Source organism: Carettochelys insculpta, chromosome 3, assembly GCF_033958435.1.
Source record: "Carettochelys insculpta isolate YL-2023 chromosome 3, ASM3395843v1, whole genome shotgun sequence".
Lineage (NCBI taxonomy): Eukaryota > Metazoa > Chordata > Testudines > Carettochelyidae > Carettochelys > Carettochelys insculpta.
In genome coordinates this window covers 162867719-162882202 of record NC_134139.1, presented here as the reverse complement: position 1 = coordinate 162882202, position 14484 = coordinate 162867719, and the positions used below count along the sequence as shown (strand labels likewise).

The 14484-nt window shown below is 46.4% G+C and overlaps 1 protein-coding gene across 2 annotated transcripts in view; it reads right to left on the bottom strand.

Moving 5' to 3' along the window:
* Positions 1 to 13166, bottom strand: part of HMGCLL1 (3-hydroxy-3-methylglutaryl-CoA lyase like 1) — a 140513-nt gene extending 127347 nt beyond the window's left edge. For both annotated transcript variants that reach the window (XM_074988884.1, XM_074988885.1), the window contains exon 1: positions 12991 to 13166. In XM_074988884.1, coding sequence (XP_074844985.1) covers positions 12991 to 13104 — 114 coding nt within the window. In that variant the 5' untranslated portion in view covers positions 13105 to 13166. The remainder of the gene's footprint in view (positions 1 to 12990) is intronic.
* Positions 13167 to 14484: the final 1318 nt, after the last annotated feature.

Genomic DNA, 14484 nt, shown 5'->3' with positions numbered 1-14484 from the left:
AGCAGAACTGGATGTGGGCACCTATCTCTGAGAGAGTGGAAGGGCTTGTTGGACACTGCTCTGGTCAGCATCTCCTGCTGGCTAGCTTAGGCAACTTCTCCCGTGCCATTCTGCTTTTGTGGAATGCATTCTTAGGCACAGAATCATATGGATGGAAGGGACCTCAGGAGGTCATCTAGTCCAGCCACCTGCTTCAAGCAGGATCAACCCCAACTAAGTCATCCCAGCCAGGACCTTGTCAAGCCAGGAGTTACAAACCTCTAGGGATGGAGAATCCACCACCCCTCCAGGCAATGCAATCCAGTGCTTCACCACCCTCCTAGCGAAGTAGTTTTTCCTAATACCCAACCTACACCTCTCCCTCTTTAACTTCAGACCATTGCTCCTTATTCTGCTATCTGACACCACTGAGAACAGTTTCTCGCCATCCTCTTTAGAGCTCCCCTTCAGGAAGCTGAAGGCTGCTATTAAATCACCCCTTGGTCTTCTCTTCCGTAAAATAAACAAGCCCAAATCCCTCAGCCTCTCTTAATAGGTCATGTGCTCCAGCCCCTTAATCATTTTTGTTGCCCTCCACTGAACATGCTTCAGCACATCCACATCCTTTTTATACTGGGGGGCCCAAAACTGGAGACAATATTCCAGATGTGGCCTCACCAGTGCCAAATAGAGGGGAACAACCCCTCCTCTATATCTGCTCGAAATGCTCCTCCTAATGCACCCTAATATGCCATTAGTCTTCTTGGCTACAAGGGCACACTGTTTACTCACACTCAGCCTTTCATCCACCATAACCCCTAGGTCCCTTTCTGCTGTACTGCTGCTGAGCCAGTCAGTCCCCAGCCTCTAACAATGCTTTGGATTCTTCCATCCCAAATGCAGGACTCTGCATTTCTACTTGTTGAACCGCATCAGATTTCTTTTGGTCCAATCCTCCAATTTATCCAGGTCACTCTAGATCCCATCTCTACCCTCTAATGTATCTACCTCTCTCCCTAGGTTTGTGTGGTCCACAAACTTGCTGAGGGTAAAATTCAGTCCCTCATCCAGGTCATTAATAAAGATGTTGCACAATACCAGCCCCAGAACCGAGCCTTGCAGCACTCTGCTTGAAACCGACCACCCTCCAGATATTGACCCATTGGCCACTACCCACTAGGACCAACCATCAAGCCAGCTTTGTATCCATTTTATAGTCCATGGATCCAATCTATACTTCCTTAACCTATGGTCAAGAATTTTGTGGGAGACTGTATCAAAAACTTTGCTGAAGTCAAGGTATATCACATCCACTGACTTCCCCATGTCCACAGAGCCAATTACCTCATCATAGAAGCTAATCAGATTAGTCAGGCAGGACTTGCCCTTGGTAAATCCACGCTGGTTACTTTTGATCACTTTCCCCTCTTTCAAGTGCTCCAAAATAGATTCCTTGAGGATCCCCTCCATTATTTTCCCAGGGACTGAGGAAAGGCTGACTGGTCTATAGTTCCCTGGATTGTCCTTTTTTTCTTTTTCAAAGATGGGCACTACATTTGCCTTTTTTCCAGTCATCCGGGATCTCTCCCAACCTCCAAGAGTCTTCAAAGATAACAGCCAAAGGCTCATCAATGACTTCTGCCAATTCTCTCAGTATCTTTGGGTTCATTAAATCCAGACCCACGGATTTGTATATATCTAATTTTTCTAGATAGCTCATAACTCGTTCCTTCCCCACAGATGACTCCCTTCCACCTTCCCATACTGCATTGTCTAGCACTGTAGTGTGGGAGCTGTCTTTGTTCGTGAAGACTGAGGCAAAAAAATCATTGAGTACTTCAGCTTTTCTTACATTATCTGTCACTAGGTTACCTCTCTCTTTCAGTAACAGCCCCACACCTTCTCTGATAACCCGTTTATTGTTAACATGACTGTAGAAATCCTTCTTGTTACCTTTCACATCCCTTGCCAGCTGCAGTTCCAACTGTGCTTTCACTTTCCTGATCACTCCCCAGCATTCTCCTGCCATGTTTATACTCCTCCTTAGTCAACTGTGCACGTTTCCGTTTCTTGTATGTATCCTTCTTGAGTGTAAGCTGATTATGGATTTCCCTGTTAAGCCAAGCTGGTTGCCTACCATATTTGCATTTCTTATTATGCAGCAGGATGGTTTGTTCCTGTGCCTTCAGTAAGACTTCTTTAAAATACTGCCAGTTCTCTTGAACTCTTTTCCCCTTCATCTTTGTTTCCCAAGGGATCCACTCATCAGTTCTCTGAGAGAGTCAAAGTCTGCTCTTTTGAAATCTAGAGTCTGATTTCACCCTGCTCACCCTTCTTCCTTTTAGCAACAGAGATGAGAATATGTTCCAGATTGGCAAAATGTGGTATTTCTTTTAAATCCAGGCATCTATGTCTTCCCATGTATTCTACAGATAGCATAGGCACTTAAGGCAACATTTTGGATCACAGTATTACTCTTGAGCTGTGTCTACACGTGCACGCTACTTCGAAGTAGCGGCACTAACTTCGAAATAGCGCCCGTCGCGGCTACATGCGTCGGGCGCTACTTCGAAGTTAACTTCGACGTTAGGCGGTGAGACGTTGAAGTCGCTAACCTCATGAGGGGATCGGAATAGCGCCCTACTTCGACGTTCAACGTCGAAGTAGGGACCGTGTAGACGATCCGCGTCCCGCAACGTCGAAATTGCCGGGTACTCCATGGCAGCCATCAGCTGGGGGGTTGAGAGATGCTCTCTCTCCAGCCCCTGCGGGGCTCTATGGTCACCGTGGGCAGCAGCCCTTAGCCCAGGGCTTCTGGCTGCTGCTGCCGCAGCTGGGGATCCATGCTGCATGCAAAGGGTCTGCAACCAGTTGTCGGCTCTGTGGATCTTGTGTTGTTTAGTGCAACTGTGTCTGGGAGGGGCCCTTTAAGGGAGCAGCTTGCTGTTGAGTCCGCCCTGTGACCCTGTCTGCAGCTGTGCCTGGCACCCTTATTTCGATGTGTGCTACTTTGGCGTGTAGACGTACCCTCGCAGTGCCTATTTCGATGTGGTGCCACGCAACGTCGAAGTTGAACATCGACGTTGCCAGCCCTGGAGGACGTGTAGACGTTATTCATCGAAATAAGCTATTTCGATGTTGGCTTCACGTGTAGACGTAGCCTTGGAGTTTGTAGGTGCCTTAATGTTAAGTTCTGCAATATCCAGCTTTGTAACACCTCAGTCCTTTTGCCGATCCTACCCTGAATAAATGAAGACCATTTATTAACTTCCCACTCCAGAAAAACTGTGATTAAAAACAAGAGGTTTAATTTCACTTTTATGAGCCTCAGAAGCACTTATATTTAAAATCATTTACCAGTTTCTATATATTACCTAAAGCCTCAAACTCTGACTGCAATATATAATAAGTCCTACAGTACAGATTGTACATGTTACATGTCAGGGCTGCCTGTAATGTCAGCATCAGCGGAAAAATAAACCATGCTTTGTATCCCTTCCCCATGTTTAATTAAGAGGACAGTAATCAGTTTCAATGATGTTTAACTTAGCATAAATATAAGCTCTACCAATTCCTTAATAATTTTTAAAGTGAAATATTGAATGTGTTTTTCTGATACTTAACTTTACCCCCAGCCCCAAACATTAAACAGATGTTCTTGTTTCCTCATCACCCACCTCCTTTTCCCTTAGTAATTGGCAAGATCAGAAGAAATGAACCAGCCTATGATTCAGACATTATTTTTTTTATATCATTACCATGTGCTACCAATGTTGGACATAGCTCAGAACAATTCTTCCAGTTGCACTTTATGCAATCTGCACTTTTATTTATATCATAGTGACCTCAAAACCTCATGTCCCTTTCTGACCAAAAGGCACAACTATCTCCACTCTTCTGTAAATAGTTTTTTACTGCGCTTCTCCTTTGCTTACATCTCATGCAAAAGTCAGCAATACCTACACACAGAACCATATTACACATGATATATGATCTTCACAGAAGTTGTATGTAAAATGATGGATCGATTGTAAATTAGTTTTACTTCTTTGTCTTTTAAATAGGCAAAGGCCAGGAGGATGTGTGGACCTAGATATCGATAGGGATCTGTATTATAGTAGTGTAACTACCCACAGGTAGACTTAAACCTGGGATCTCCAAAACTTAGTGCATGACCCTCTACAGTTTGAGCTGCAAACTAGCTGACACTCAACCAAGGCTGTAGAGGAAACTCATTTTCTCTCTCTGTAAGTGGTTTAGGTGCCACTACATGGGACACTCAACCACATGCAGGTGGTGTATGGGTAGGCGTAACCCTAATACTGCCATTTTCAGAGCTTCCTGTATCACATCTTAACTCAGCAGTTGATTAAAATTTCGATGTAGTGGCTCTTTGAATAACCTCACTGGACACCTGCCTCTACCTATCCTTCACTGTTTTAAAAGTTAGAAATTAAAACAAGAGATCATAACTCCAAGTTGGGGTCTTTGCTTCAGATCATATTGAAAAAGAAAAGTTATTTCATGCAAAGCACACACTAGTAGTAATGTAATAATACACTCTGGCTGATGGTCACACCTGAGATCCAGAACAGCAGAAATGTCTTTGCTCGAGTCTCTTTGTTCAGATGAACTAGTTTAAAACCAAATTTCCCCGTTAATTTACTGTGGTCAGGAGCACGTAAAAGGACTTAGTCAAGAAATAGTAAATATTTACAAATTTGATATAAATGTAGAATAGTTATTTTATGTATTTGCATTTATGTTTTAGAGCCTGATTCTCCTTTCACATACAGTGGGGTGTTCCTAACTCAACTGAAGTAAATGGAGTTACAGGGAGATAAAGACCTTTAGGCCCATGCAACACCTTTTTTGGGGGTAAGCAGATGCTTATTGTTGAATTTCGACAACGTAAATTGCACAAAAGTGTCCATAACAAGTGGCATTAATCAAAACCACTATGGCATATTAGAAATATTAGCAACCATATTGTCAGGGTACACAGAATATATCCACTAGCAGTTATTCAAATGAATTCATTTTATGACTGTGCTCTCAAATTTGCTAAATGCAAGCTCTGGTACACCACCAAGATGAGAAACAATGAAAAGTACATGCCTTCCACTGACTCAGCCCTTCTACCTATCTTCAAAGTCAATGCACCAGGAACTGACAGTAAGAACCTTTCAGCCCGCTATAGTCATGACAAGGCAGAGAATGAACAGCATCTCATAAGAACTTTCAGAATTATCACCGGTATCTTAAATTCCACCCTGTGGATAACAAGGATCCAGTGCAGAGGTTTGAATTCACATTAGCTGCTCTTAGCAGCCCATGCTACGTAGAAAGCAGGCAGAGTCTAGTCATTCTAAAGTCATGGATGCAAATGGGTTGTTTCCAAGCGAATGATTAAGTAAATGTATCATTGCAGTTTAGTCACAGGGGTGACAAAGACACAGACAATCCTATTCAGGTCTACATTTAACACGACTTATAAACAAGATAAGGGACTACAGACTGAGCAAAACTGAAAACTATATTTTCAGTAGAAGAGCATTACCACTTACTAGACCCTAAATACTTCCTCTAGCTAACAAGTACCATTTCTTCCTCAACCACGTCAAGCTGCAGCTAGTTCACTTTCATCCAGATCCCTAGCTTGGTCAGAGACAGGAAAAGTATTTATACTCCACCATATAGGTTTGATTAAAAGAGCACATAAAGCTGAGAATCAACAGTGTACTGAGGACATTTAGCCAACATTGTCCACTATTTCCCCTCCTGTTATTTACAGTGCATAATGCTCTTGGTGTGCATGGTGTTCTAAGGGCAAGACAGAAGGCAAAGATCTAGAACAGAAGGAACAGTGTCCTTCCATACACATTGGGAAGGAGATCAATTTCACAATACCTCACATGTGACAACCCTCAAAGGGGATAACCAATGGTCATGCTCCACCCACTGATGTCTCAAAGAGAAAAAATGAACAATGAACACATTGAAAAAACCATTCCAGACACCCCATCAGGTCGCAGAAATGGTGACCTCTCAATTACCTTTCATGACTAGTGGCAATGAAAGCTGTTGAGCATGAGAGGGGTAGCCTGTATGTTAGCCTGTATCCACAAAAACAATGAAGTCCCACGGCACCTTGTATACCAACAGATTTTTTTGGAGCATAAGCTTGACAAAGAGTTTGTCTGGTTTGTCCAATGTACATAGTGGCAGGGCATTGATGGCACATAATGGCATATATAATATTGGTTGAGGCACACAAGAATGAGCCCTTGATCTTGTAACTAACATGGTTAGGCCCAGTGATGTTATTCCCAGAATAAATATGTGGACAAAGTTGACAGCAGGTTTTGTTGCAAGAAAAAGTTCCAGAATTAGTATGACAGTGGTGTAGCTTGTGATTGACAGTGAGAACTCTTCTTAGGTTAGGAGGCTGTCTATAGGAGAGGACAGGCCTGTCACCCAGGGCCACTTGCCATTAACTACAGCCCCCAGCTCAAACCTCTGCAACGCATCATTAAAAACCTACAACCTATTCTAGATCATGATGCTACACTCTGGAAGGCCCTAATACTAATACTGGAAACTTTCCTTGCAACAAACCCCACTTCCTACTTTTTCCACATATTTATTCTGGAGATACCATCACTGGACCTAACCATGTTAGTTACAGGATCATTCTCACATACCTTGACCAATATTATATATGCCCTTATGTGCCAGAAATGTCATGCCATTATGTACATTAGACAAACCGGGCAAACTCTTTGTCAAAGAATGAATGTACACAGAGCAGACATCAGGAATCTCAATACACATAAGCCAGTCAAAGCGTAACACAGAGGAAGCCATGCTAGTCTATACACTATCAAAACAAAAAGCAGTCAAGTAGCACTTTAAAGACTAGCAAAATAGTTTATTAGGTGAGCTTTCGTGGGACAGACCCACTTCTTCAGACCATAGCCAGACCAGAACAGACTCAATATTTAAGGCACAGAGAACCAAAAACACTAAGCAACGAGGACAAATCAGAAAAAGAAAATCAAGGTGAGCAAATCAGAGAGTGGAGGGGTGGGGGGGAAGGTCAAGAATTAGATTGAGCCAACTATGCAGATGAGCCCCTAGAGTGACTCAGAAAGTTCCCATCATGATTTAAACCATGTGTTAATGTGACGAATTTGAATATAAAAGACAGCTCGGCTGCTTCCCTTTCCAGAACGGTGCGATAATTCTTCTTCAGTAACACACATACCTTTAGGTCATTGACAGAATGCCCCATTCCATTAAAACGTTGACTAACTGGTTTGTGGATCTGGAGTGTTTTGATGTCTGTTGTGTGCCCATTGACCCTTTGTCTAAGGAAGTTAGAAGTCTGTCCAATATACAAAGCGTCTGGGCATTGTTGGCACATCATGGCATATATGATGTTAGTAGAGGAGCATGAGAAAGTGCCCGTGATTCTGTGAGTAACCTGGTTAGGTCACGGTACAGAGGATCTAGAAGAATTCCACAGGGACTTTAACAATCTATACCCCACCATCAACTTATGCCTCGATTACAACATGCAAGAGATACATTTCCTGGACACTACAGTACTAATCAAGGATGGCCTGAGCAGTACCACACTGTACCGAAAACCTACTGATCGCTATACTTATCTACACCCTTCTAGTTTCCATCCTGCACACGTAACTAGATCCATTGTTTACAGTCAAGCTCTTAGGTACAATCACATTTGCTCTGATCCAACTGACAAAGACCAAAAACTACAAGAACTTTACCAAATATTCATAAACCTGAATTACCCACCAGGAGAAGTAAAAAAACAAATCGACAGGGCCAGACGAATACCCAGAGACGAGCTACTCCAAGATCGGCCCAAAAAAGCCAAGAACAGAACACCACTGGTCATCACCTACAGCCCCCAACTCAGACCACTGCAACGAATTATTAAAGACCTACAACCTATCCTTAATCAGGATGCCACACTCCAGAAGGCCCTGGGTGACATGCCTGTTCTCTCCTACAGACAACCTCCCAACCTCATGAGGATCCTCATAAACAGCCACAGTCTATACCCCAGGAACACCAGTCCTGGAACCTTTCCCTGCAACAAAGCCTGCTGCCAGCTTTGTCCACATATCTTCTCTGGAAATACCATCACTGGACCTAACCAGGTTACTCACAGAATCACAGGCACTTTCTCATGCTCCTCTACTAACATCACATATGCCATCATGTTCCAACAATGCCCAGATGCTTTGTATATCGGACAGACTTCTAACTTCCTTAGACAAAGGGTCAATGGGCACAAAACAGACATCAAAACACTCCAGATCCACAAAACAGTTAGTCAACATTTTAATGGAATGGGGCATTCTGTCAATGACCTAAAGGTATGTGTGTTACTGAAGAAGAATTATCGCATCGTTCTGGAAAGGGAAGCAGCCAAGCTGTGTTTTATATTCAAATTCAGCACATTAACACATGGTTTAAATCGTGATGGGAACTTTCTGAGTCACTATAGGGGCTTGTCTGCATACTTGTCTTAACCTAATTCTTGACCTTCCCCCCCACTCCTCCACTCTCTGATTTGCTCACCTTGATTATCTTTTTCTGATTTGTCCTCCTTGCTTACTGTTTTTGGTTCTCTGTGCCTTAAATAGTGAGTCTGTTCCAGTCTGGCTATGGTCTGAAGAAGTGGGTCTGCCCCACGAAAGCTCCCTAATAACCTATTTTGCTAGTCTTTAAAGTGCTACTTGACTGCTTTTTGTTTTGATAGAGAAATTTGTGAATTGGAATTCATATTCAAATTTGACACATTAACGCTTGGTGTGAACAAAACAACAATTACCTCACACATTACAAAGACTGCTTCCCTTCCTCTGATGCTCATAATTATCTCAGGCAAGACACTTAAAATCCCCCACCCCACGCCCCTCCCCTCCTTTGAGTCCAATGTACTTGATTTGTCAGTTTTTATTGCAATTTTTTTTGGACATCTATACTTATAAATGTCCGTCTGTACTGGAAATGCTATTGATCTGCTGAAGTGGGTCTGTCCCACGAAAGCTCATCACCAAATAAGTCATTTTGTTAGTCTTTAAAGTGCGATATGTCTGGATAGTTAAGTCTCCCATCACCAGCAAATTGTGTGCTTTGGATGATTACGTTAGTTATTTAGAAAAAAAAGCATCATCTGCCTCTTCTACCTGGGTAGATGGTCTGTGGTAGATCCCTACAGTGATTTTCTCATACTTGTGTTTATTTATTAGGATTTCAAGTTCTTCCTGCTTATTACCCTGTAGCCAGACACGAACCCCCCATTTGGCCTTTTCTTCTTCTCCCCACCACCGGGAGAGACAGAGAGGGAGACAGGCAGCCTTTGATGCCCTGGGAACGCAGGTGTGCTGTTTCACCCAGACTCTCTACCATACACAGAAACCAGACAGTGAATGGGCTAGCTAATGGCTGCCCTTCTGGCTGATATCGGTAATTGACACACCTGATCACCGCCCCAGGAAAAACGGGGAACCTCCGCCCGTCACCTCCAAGGTGCTCAATTGTCCACAATTCACAGGTGCGAATTGAGCCTTGCACCTTCCCTGGGAAACCTGGGGTTCAAACACATTCCTCCCTGATTGGCCACTTGAGACCAGGAAGAAGTCTATGTGACCAAAGGGGTATAAAGAGGGATTTGGCAGCCCACCCCCTTTGAGCTCCAATCACCTACACCTGCTGGCCAGGTCCGGTATTGACTCCCGAGACTGGGGACGCCTGGTTCGTATCTACTTCTTCCCGAGGGATTGAGAGAAAGATTCTGGGTCACACCGGATCTATGAGGCAGGGGTAAGAATTACACCTGTATTACACTTCTTTCCCATAGGAATTGAGGGAAAGACTCTGGTTCCACCAGGTCTAAGAGGCAGGGGTGAAAATCACACCTGCAACGTGCCTTTCTTGTGTACACATTACTTGTATTAGTTTAAGCTAGCTAGTTTGTCTAAAACTTTTCTTAAGTTAAATTGTTTCTATCTTTGTATAAATAAAAGCTAATTGTTAAAGCCTCTAATAAGTGTAATTTTCCTCTTGCTGCTGTACCCGAACTAAACACAAACCAAAGAACCCAGCCTGCCCTGGCTGCTTAGCGTAGCTGCTGGTGCGGCATCACCCCCTTTGCCCCACCAGACCTTTAGCTGGCACCTGGGCATCGGCTCACATACCCATACTTCTTGCATTTGTATATAGGCATCTAAGATATTGATTTGCTTTTACCTCCCAGTTCTGCCTACTCCTTCTCCTATTCTAGCTCATGATCCCTCCCATTTCCACCCCAACTCCCAGGTCTCCATGTTTTTTACTTCATCTTTATCTGTCAAACCTAGTTTAAAACCCTCCTCACTAGGTTAGCCAGTCTGCATCCAAATATGGTCTTAGCAGTCCCTCTTGGAATAGCGTCTGATGGTAGAAGAAGCCAAAGCACTCCTGGCAACACCATGCGTGCAGCCAGACATTCAAGTCCAGGATGCACCTTTCTCAGCCTGGGCCCCCTATCTTTGACAGGAAGGACTGAAGAGCTGCACTCCAGACTCCTTCACCCATACTCCCAGAGCCCTGTAATCACTCTTGACCTGCTCAAGGTTACACCCTGCAGTATCATTCATGCCCGCATGGATGAGTAGCATGGGGTAGCAGTCAGAAGAATGGATAAGCCTCGACAACGCCTCTGTAACTTGTCAGATACAGGCCCCTGGCAGGCACCATACCTCCCGAGAGGACATGTCAGAGTGACAGATGGGTGTCTCCATCTCCCTGAGAAGACAGTTTCTGACCACCACTACCCTATGTTTCCTCCTCATAGTAGTTGCAGCAAACCTCCAGCCTTGGGGGTGCAAGGCTTCTATTTTCTTGCTGTAAGGAAGACAGACTGGGACTAGAGGCAGGGCAGAGATTAAGGGAAACTGAGACTGTGATTTGCATGGCAGACTAAGACTGGCTTTGAAGAGCAATTGGAACTAGGAGCCAAGAGGGGAAAAGAGAGGTAGTAATTGTTGCACACAGAGACTGGGAAACAGGTGTGGGGAGACTGAAACTGGCTAGAAAACATATGTGCTAAGTAAAGATTGTACTATAATGCATTTGCACAAGGGGACTGAACTAAGACTGCAGGGACAATTTAAAACTCGGGCAGCAAATTCAAGTGCTCACTAGTTAGGGATCTTTGGCTTGGTTATCAGGTACACCATGATGTGCACCTGAGTGGCAGGAGAGGAGACCCTAAATTGTCATTATGTCCCTTTTCTATTCCCTGCAGTCCTAGCAGTCAAGAACCAACCTGACCCGAACATTATTCTCAGTTCTGCTGGTTGGTAACAGCAGTTACATCAGCAGAGATCAGAAGAGTACATGACACTCTGACCATGCCCTGTTCTATTCTCAAAATACCTCGAGACTCCCCTTCTGCCAGGAGATGAGAGAAGGGCTAAGAGACAGCTTCAGATTGTCTGAAGATCACATTTCATTTGTACCTTTCCAGCACAAAGGAGAGAGAATGGGCCAAGGAACTTCCCTATTTTGTCTTTCTCATACTAATAAATTCTTCATCCAACCTGATTCTCTACATGAAGCCAACATGCAGTTCTCAATTCAAACTATTTTCATGGTTTCTATAAATTCTGCTGTGATCAGTTATGTTTTATAGAACATACCTTTATCACTTACTTCCCTTGCCCTGATTTCTCATGTACTAACACGTATAGTTAATCTCATTTTAAATTCCTGCATTAATATTAAACTCTAAAGCCAATTACACTTCCTTTCCAGATGCTGCAGTTGATTATTTCCCTAAGGGTTTCACCTAATATTCCATGAATGTCTTCAAGCACTTCAGACCACATTGCTTGAATCAAAAGGTTTTAAAAGTCTTTCCCTTAAGAAACTTGTAAAATAACACCTTTATTTCCATACAAAACAGCTAACATCTGTGGCCAAAAACATTGAAAGAAGAAATTTCTATCAAGCACAGTTTCATGTTGATATACCTATTAGTCATCTTTCATGTGCAATTAATCAATTTCTTTCTCCCCAGAACTATTAAGATCTGATCACTTTCATGTCACAATAACATCAGATGCAGCATAATAATTAGAGTAGATTCAATTAATTCAATTAATCTCCCATTATAAAATGAATCTCTGCTTAGCAAGGTAAACATCACTAGGGCAGCGGGTGGGAGACGGCAGTAGGTACAGAGTGGATGTCAGGGGAGCCAGTGGGTAGGGATGGTGTTGGGGGCAGGTGGCAGGCAATGGGGGTGTTGGAAGGCAGTGGATGGGGTGATGTCAGAGGCAGAAGGCAGGACAGTGGGGTGGGCAGGGTGATGAGGGTGAGGGGAGGCAGTGGGCAGGGTGGGTGTTGGGGACAGAAGGCAAGGTGGAGGGGATGACAGGAGACAACGGGTGGGGGTGGGTGTTGGGGGCAGACAGAAGGGTGGGTGGGAGGAGGGCAGGGGGTAGGTGTCAGGGCAGACAGTAGGGTGGTGGGGTAGGAGAAGGCAGCAGGTAGTGGGTGGGTGTTGTGGCAGGCAGCAGGGCGGGTGGGAGAGGCAGCAGGCAGGGGGTGGGTTTCGGGGCTGACAGCAGGGTGGTGGGGTGGGAAAGGCAGTGGGTGAGTGTCAAGGCAGAGAGCAGGACAGTGGGGTAGAAGAAGGCAGCAGGCGGGGGTGGGTGTCGGGGGCAGACAGCAGGGTGGTGGGAGGAGCTGAGGCTGCAGGCAGCGGCAGGTGGGTGGGTGTCACGGGGCTGTAATCTGGGCAATAAGGGCGGGAGGAGGCACAACTGCCTGGGAAGCCAGGGGCGGTGGGAGGAGGCTGCCGGCGAGGAAGGGACCTGGGCTGCTCCTGGGGAACGCGCCCTGGCGGCCCAGGGATGCTGCAGCTCCACCTGCCGTGGGCTTCCCCTCCTGCCCGGCGCTGCGCGGCGCGGCTGGCGGCGGTACCTCCCCGGGCTGCAGAGCGGCCGGCGGCGCGGCCGGCTCCCCGATCCAGAGCTGCTCCTTGAGGAGGTGCTGGTAGCTGAGGCAGTGCTTCAGCGCGGACGGCACCGTGCCCATGGCCCGGCCCGGGGCGCTCCTTCCGCGCCCGCCACCCAGCCGCAAGGTCGCCGCAGCCTGGGGCTGGCGCCCGCCTGGGCACCACGTGTGATTGGCGGAGAGATGGGGAAGGAATCCGGCATCCCCACGCGCCCGCTCCTGACGCGGCGGCGGCGCTGCAGCCTCCTGCGCTTGGCCACAGCGCCCCCAGGGAGCAGCGCGGGAAGCGGGCTCCCGCCAGCCAGGGCCTTCCCCGCTGCACGGCGCAGGGGAAGCTGGAACCCGCCAGCTCAAGCAGCCCTCAGAGGCGGGCCCAGCTCTAGTCTCCGGCTCTCCCGCTCTCAGCTCCACACGCTGCGTAGGAGCCCGAGCCAGCTGCGGCCTGTAGCTAGCTTTGGGGGGCCGGGTGCCCAGCCCCAGCTCCCTCCGAGTGGCAGGTGAAAGGAGGGATTGATTAGGCGGGGCCCTGCTCTGCCTTCCTTGCGCCCCCCGCGTTTCGCGGGGAAGTTGGGCCGTGCACATGAGTAAGGAGGAGCAATGCAGAAACACAGCGAGCAGCTGGGCTCTAATTCAGTGAATAACAAGTTTTACAGAGTCTTTGATGGGGGTGTTTGGTGTCTGCTTCTCGTTTGGGGTTTTTTGGGGGGCAATGGGTTTTTTTTTTAAAACCAGGTGCAATACAAAAGATTGTGAAAGGGGACATGGGCAAGAAAGTATTAAAGGAGAAAACTAGTATCGGCTGAGCTGCTCTCATTTGGCGCTCTTGGGACTGACCCCACCCAATGAGAGCATGTGCTGCTCGTGCCATGCCAAGGAAGGGCTATCTCAGGGTTTCCCAACTTATGCGCTGGGACCTGGGCATGGGTTGCGGTCGCCGCCTGGGCTGGGCAGCTCCACAAGTGGCTATTAAGAAGCCATTCACACTTTTGAAGGGGTTCTCAGCTTCTTAATTGGATTAACAGCTCTGCCCCACCAGTTCCCAGCCACCGGGATTCCTGTGGCTGGCGCTGCCACTTGGAGCTCCACACTCCAGCTGGCTTCTGCCCACTGGGGTCCCTGTGTCTGCCCTAGTTTCCTCCAGCCCGAGTGACTCCTATCCTCTGAATGTGACTCTTTTAGATCCTTCCAGCCCGAGTGTGACTCCCCTAGCCCCCTGCAGCCCGAGTGTGACTCCACTTGTCCCTGAGTGACACGCTTAGCCCCCTGCAGCCCTGAGTGATGCCTAGCCCCTGAGTGTGACTCCCCTCACCCCCTCCAGACCCTGAGTTTGACTCCCCTAGCCCCTGATTGTGGAGTTTAAGTTGGGGGAGCAGTTTGGGGATGAGTGTCTTTCCACCTCACAATACCGACTAACTATAGTAAATGTAGTGTTATTTTTTATTAATATATTCCCCTTTTCTA